The sequence below is a fragment of the Rhea americana genome, unplaced genomic scaffold (genome assembly GCF_003343005.1).
Source record: "Rhea americana isolate MKP2758 unplaced genomic scaffold, rheAme1 scaffold_515, whole genome shotgun sequence".
In the NCBI taxonomy this organism is placed as follows: Eukaryota; Metazoa; Chordata; class Aves; order Rheiformes; family Rheidae; genus Rhea; species Rhea americana.
Genome location: NW_028186663.1, coordinates 41,855 through 47,337, shown reverse-complemented (window position 1 = coordinate 47,337; position 5,483 = coordinate 41,855). Strand labels below are relative to the sequence as shown.

The window sequence follows — 5,483 nt, the reverse complement described above, 5'->3', positions numbered from 1 at the left end:
CGGGTGACGGGCAGGCTGGCGGGCCAACGGGCGGCCACGCGCAGCCCCGTGCAGCGCCGAGCACCAGCCAGCGGCACGTTACAAAAAGCTTTATTAAAGGTTAAAACAGTCAATACTGAGAGGTGTGGGGCGGCCCCGCTCACAGTGGTTAGGAAGGCGATCCAAAGAGCCCTTGAGGCGGGCGAGCGGCGCTCGGCCCGGGAACGTTGTGCTCGGTCGGGGCAGAAGGGGACTAGAAAAGTGTAAAAACGTTTGTGCAGTTGAGGCGCTCGCGGGGCAGCAGCGTCGAGCGCCTCGCCCGTGGCAGGGCCGCCAGACCCCCGCAGCCCCGCAAGGCACAGAGACGAGCGGCGCCCGCTGCACGCACACGCGGGGGCACGCCGGCCCCCCGGCTGGCCCTCCCGCTGCGGCAGGCGCGGGGGGCAAGGACAGCACCAGAGAGCCCGGCGCGGCCGCGGGGCAGCACCCGGGCGCGGGGGCCGGGGAGCCAGCGCCGCTGCCGCGGGGGCCCCGGCCGGCCCCCACAATACTGCGCGGTCAGAGGTAGCACCAGCGTGGGCCGGGCGCCGGCCAGAAGGCACCGCGCGGCGGCGGGAAGCGCCTGTAAACGAGCCGAGGGCCAAGGGGGTGTAAACAGGCAGCGGCCCCCCGAGGGGCCYGGCCGCGAGCAGCGCGGCTGCAGCCCTGGGAGGGGGGCGAGGCGCCGGCGGGCAGCAGACCGGCACGTGGGGCCCGGCTGTGCCCCACAGCTCGGCGCTGCCCTGCCCCAGCGAGCAGAGTCCATGCGGTACAGCTGTGCCGTGGGGCTCAGCGCTGCCCTGCCCCACCGAGCAGTGCCCAGCTGGCACGGCTGTGCTGTGGGGGCTCAGCCAGACCTTGGCACAGTCGTGCCCCACAGCAGGGCACACGCACCACACATCCCTGCCCCGTGGCTCGGTGCAGCTGTGCCCCACAGTGCAGCATACATGCAGCATGGCCATGTCCTGGGGCACAGCTGGAGCATGGCACCGCCATGCCGCGCAGCACAGTGCGCATACAGCATGGCCATGCCCCACAGCGTAGCGGTGGCACGGCCGGGCCCCATGGCACAGCGCACATGCGGCACAGCCGGGCCCCACGGCTCAGCACAGCCAGGCCCCATGGCGCAGTGCACGCACAGCACAGCTGAGCCCCATGGTGCAGCACAACTGGGCCCCACGGCACAGCGCACATGCAGCACAGCTGAGCCCCATGGTGCAGCATAGCTGTGCCCCACGGCACAGTGCACATGCAGCACAGCTGGGCCCCATGGTGCAGTGCACACACAGCACAGCTGTGCCCCATGGTGCAGCACAGCTGGGCCCCACGGCACAGCGCACATGCAGCACAGCTGAGCCCCATGGTGCAGCATAGCTGTGCCCCACGGCACAGCGCACATGCAGCACAGCTGGGCCCCATGGTGCAGTGCACACACAGCACAGCTGAGCCCCATGGTGCAGCACAGCTGGGCCCCACGGCACAGCGCACATGCAGCAAAGCTGGGCCCCATGGTGCAGTGCACACGCAGCACAGCTGTGCCCCACGGCGCAGTGCAGGCACGGTGCGGCCGGGCCCCGGGGCTCAGCCGGAGCCCGGCGCGGCTGTGCCGTGGGGCTCAGGACACGTGGGGCGAGGGGCGCCAGAAGCACCACTTGCTGCGGGTGTGCTGCTTGCGCTGCAGCTGCTCCTCGCGCTCCCGCTCCTTCTTGGAGCGCAGGTACAGGTCCTCCTCCTTGAGGTACCACACCGGCGGCCAGCGGTGCCGCTCGAAGTGCGCCCGGTTCTCTGCGGGGGAACCGGCGCGTCAGAGCGCCGCCCCGGCCCCCCGCGCCCTACCTGCCGACATGAACTTCATCTCGCGGGGGAAGCGGCGGCAGACGCGGTTGTAGTTGGTGCAGATGTAATGCAGGCACCAGGCGGCCAGCTGCCGGGCGTTGTGGAACTGCGGGAAGGGCACGGTGAGCCGGCGCCGCCGCGGGCCCTCCGCCGCGGCCCCTCCGCCGCCGGCCCCTCCGCCGCCAGCCCCTCCCGGCCTACCTGCGTCATCTCCAGGTAGATGATGACCTGCTCGTCAATCTCCACCTGCTGCACGAAGGCGCGGAGCAGCTCGTCCACGGCGTACTGCTCTGGGGAGGCGGAGGGGAGGGTCCGGGAGCGCCCCGACCGCCCCGGCGGCTCGGCCGCCTCTTACGTAAGGAGGCGGTCGGCGGCGCGCYGGGCGCCCATCGATCCCGCGCCGCGGCTCCCTAATCGTATTGGCAGGCGACGTCAATGCCCGGCGGCGCGGGGCCGCGCGGGGCCTCACCTGTGAGCGCCTGCAGCCGGGGCAGGCAGAGGCGGTTGCTGAGGATGAGGAGCTCCATGGCGTCCAGGTCGGGCGTGGGGGTGAAGACCCCGGTGTAGAGGAAGTCGAGCACGGCCCGCAGGCAGGCGCAGTTGGTGCCGGGCAGGGAGACCTGGGGGGCGGACAGTTCGGGGCGGCGGGACCCCGGCCGGGGGTGCGCCACCGCCGCCGTCCCCGGCGGGACGGGACGGGCCGGGACGCGCGCGCCGAGCCCCCTGCCCAGCCCACGGCAGAGCCCTCACCTCGGCAGCGTAGCTCTCCCGGAAAGCGCCCCGGAACATGGCCATCATCCAGTCGCAGCCAGCGATGAGCAGCGGCTTGTGCGCCGGCACGGCCCCATCGTCCACGCGGAAAACCACGTCTGGGGCAGCGAGGATTGGCCTCAGCGCGGGGCCGCGGGCACCCCATCGTCCCCAGCCCCGCGCCGCGGGGACGCAGACCCCCGCGCCCCGCAGCCCCGACCCCGCGCGTACCTGCGAAGACGCCCTTGCCCAGGCACTCCTTGATGCGGTTGGCACGGCGGACGTGGAAGGCCTTGGTGATCTCCTGGTTCATGAAGCTCTCCTTGTTCAGCACGTTGGCCACCATCATGCGCAGGTCGAAGACCTCCAGCAGCTCGGCGATGGTGGCCACCTGCATGAGGTCCCCGCGGGCCTGGTCCAGCCGCCCCGTGTACAGGTACTCCAGGACGGCCCGGAAGGGCTCGGCCGGCACCAGGCAGTCCATGCACACCACCATCATCCGCTTCTCCCGCCCYGCCACCGGGTCTGGCACCAGCTCCCAGCGCATGCTGACGAAGCCGCGGCCCCAGGTGGAGAGGTCGCGGGCACCGGGCGCCGGGCCGTCCGCCGGGCGCAGGGCATCGTCACTCTGCGAAGTCCGCAGCGGGGCACGCGCCCCCTCGCCCAGGGCGCCCCGCTCGCCGTCCAGGCTCTTGGCGCGGGTGGCCGGCTCCTTGGCCGCCCCGCGGGGCCCCTCCAGCATGAAGAGGTCGTAGAACTTGGAGCAGGAGGTGGCCAGGTAGACGCGGTGGGCGAAGACTCGGTGGCCGCCCTGCAGCTGGAAGACGACGTCTGCGCAGAGCGGGGTGCAGAAGAGGGCGGCGGGGCCCCAGCCRCGGCTGGCCGGCGGGTCGGGCACCTGGATGACAGGTGGTGGTGGCTTCGGGGGCAGGAAGGGCGCCTGCAGCAGCGGCCGCTGCATCTTCTTCAGGTGGGACTTCCAGAACTGGAGGTGCCGGCGGGAGATGAGCGCGGCCCGGATGGCGTTATCGAAGACGTCCTTGATGCCAAACTGTGCCACCACGCTGGTCTCGTAGTAGGGCACCCCCAGCTCCTTGGCCACCTCGTGGCCCCGCTCCGGGGGCAGGATGTCCGTGGGTTTGATGGGCCTGGGGGGACAGAGTGGGGCCATGTCACCACGCGCGGAGGCCCCACAGGCCACCCCGGCCCGCCCAGCGCCGGTCRGGTCTCACTTGGCCAAGGGGCGCCGGGCACGGTTCACCGCCTCCAGGTCGGCGTAGCGCAGGTCCAGCTGGCAGCCCACCAGGATGATGGGGGTCCGGGGGCAGAAGTGCTTGATCTCGGGGTACCACATGGTCTTCACGTGCCGCAGGGAGTTGGGGTTGGCCAGCGAGAAGCACAGCACAACCACGTCCGACCTGCGGGCRGGAGGAGGAGGGCGAGGGCAGCCCTGGCCGGGCCGCTCGGAGGGACGGGACCGGGATCCCATCCCGCCCCCACCGCGGCTCAGGACGCCACGGGCTCCCCCGGCCCGGGGACCCCCGGGGCACAGCCAAGGGCTCGTCCTGGCCCTGGAGATGCCCCACGGGGCRGCCTGGGCGCTGGGACGAGCGCGGCGCGGCGCAGCGAGAAGCCCGGGGAGACGGGGCCATCGCCACCCCGGCCGGCTCAGCTCCCCGTGCCGGCAGCCGCCCGCGGCGCGGGGGGCTGAACCGGAGCCAGCAGCAGTCCGGGCCCTGCGGCGCGGCGGCACCCGCTCCCGGGCAAGGTGAAAGGGGACACGCGAGGGGCCCGGAGCGCCCAGGTCGGCGGCAGCCCCTGGGGTCCTTATAAGGAGGCCAGGAGCCGCCACGTGGCCGACAGACCTGGTTTGTTTTTAGCCCGCGCCGGGCTGAGACGTGACCAGGAGGCACATTTGGAGCCGGGCCCGTGTCAGGGACCAAGATAGACTCCGTCCTCCCTCCTCCCCGCGGGATCCCCGCCAGGATGGGAGCCGCGGGGCGACGCCAGCCCGGAGAGGGTCCCGCCACCAGCGAGGGGGCCGGGGGGCCGGGCTGCGGCCCCGGCAGGCGGCACCGAGCAGCTCCGGCCCCCCAGAGCCCCCCGCCGGCCGGGGACCCGCCGGGCACCGTGCCAGCCCCCTCCTGGCCCCACGCAGCCGGAGGGGAGATTAGAGCATGCCAAGCAGTGCTGGCACGGTGTGCCGGGCCGATAAGAGCCCGGAGGCGCCGGAGCCTGCGGGAAGGGGGTGTTTACGGCACGGCCGGGACGGCACGGCTGCGCAGGGCTCCGGTGTCGGGCACGGCCGCTGCCGGGACGCCCGGGGCAGTGCCTGCCGGGGAAGGGCTCCGGCGCTGGGAAGCAGCTCTGCGGGGCCGGCCAGTACCCGGCTCTGCCAGAGCGGGTAGGGAAGGGAGCAGCGGCAGGAGCGCGGCTCGAGCCCCGCGGAGGCGCGGGGCCGGGGGGTCCCCGCGGCACGGGGCGCCCCGCGGCCAGGCCGACGGCTCTCACCGGCCGTAGGCGAAGCGCCGGTCCTTGTGGTGGTCTCCAAAGGTGTCCCAGAGGCGCAGGGAGACGCTGACCTCGTCCACCACATCCCGCGAGCGCTCCAGCACCTGCGCGGGCAGGGAGCGCGGCAGCGTCACGCAGCGCCCCCGCGCCGGCCCCCGCAACCCCTCCCAGGACCCTGCACCCACCCGGGGCTCCCCCCTCGGGTGCTCCCCGCCCCTCGCCAGTGCGCCCCCAAAACCCTCCCATACGGGCATGCAGCACCAAACCCTGGACCCCTCCATGCAGCCCAGCCCTGTGCACCCCCCGCCCTGGGCACTGAGCCCCCAACCCCTCAGCACTGCCCCCTGCAATCTTCAGCACTGCACCCT

At 73.1% G+C, this 5,483-nt stretch overlaps 1 protein-coding gene across 1 annotated transcript; it reads right to left on the bottom strand.

Annotated features, from left to right (window-relative positions):
* Positions 1 to 74: 74 nt before the first annotated feature.
* On the bottom strand, positions 75 to 5,369 carry LOC146588402 (rho-related BTB domain-containing protein 2-like). Its single transcript, XM_085318051.1, has 9 exons — positions 5,364 to 5,369; positions 5,116 to 5,219; positions 3,837 to 4,022; positions 2,836 to 3,752; positions 2,605 to 2,723; positions 2,324 to 2,474; positions 2,056 to 2,144; positions 1,855 to 1,960; positions 75 to 1,803 (listed from the first exon to the last, which is right to left on the bottom strand). The coding sequence occupies exons 1-9, from the start codon at positions 5,367 to 5,369 to the stop codon at positions 1,634 to 1,636; spliced, it is 1,848 nt and encodes a 615-aa protein (XP_085174177.1). The 3' UTR covers positions 75 to 1,633.
* Positions 5,370 to 5,483: the final 114 nt, after the last annotated feature.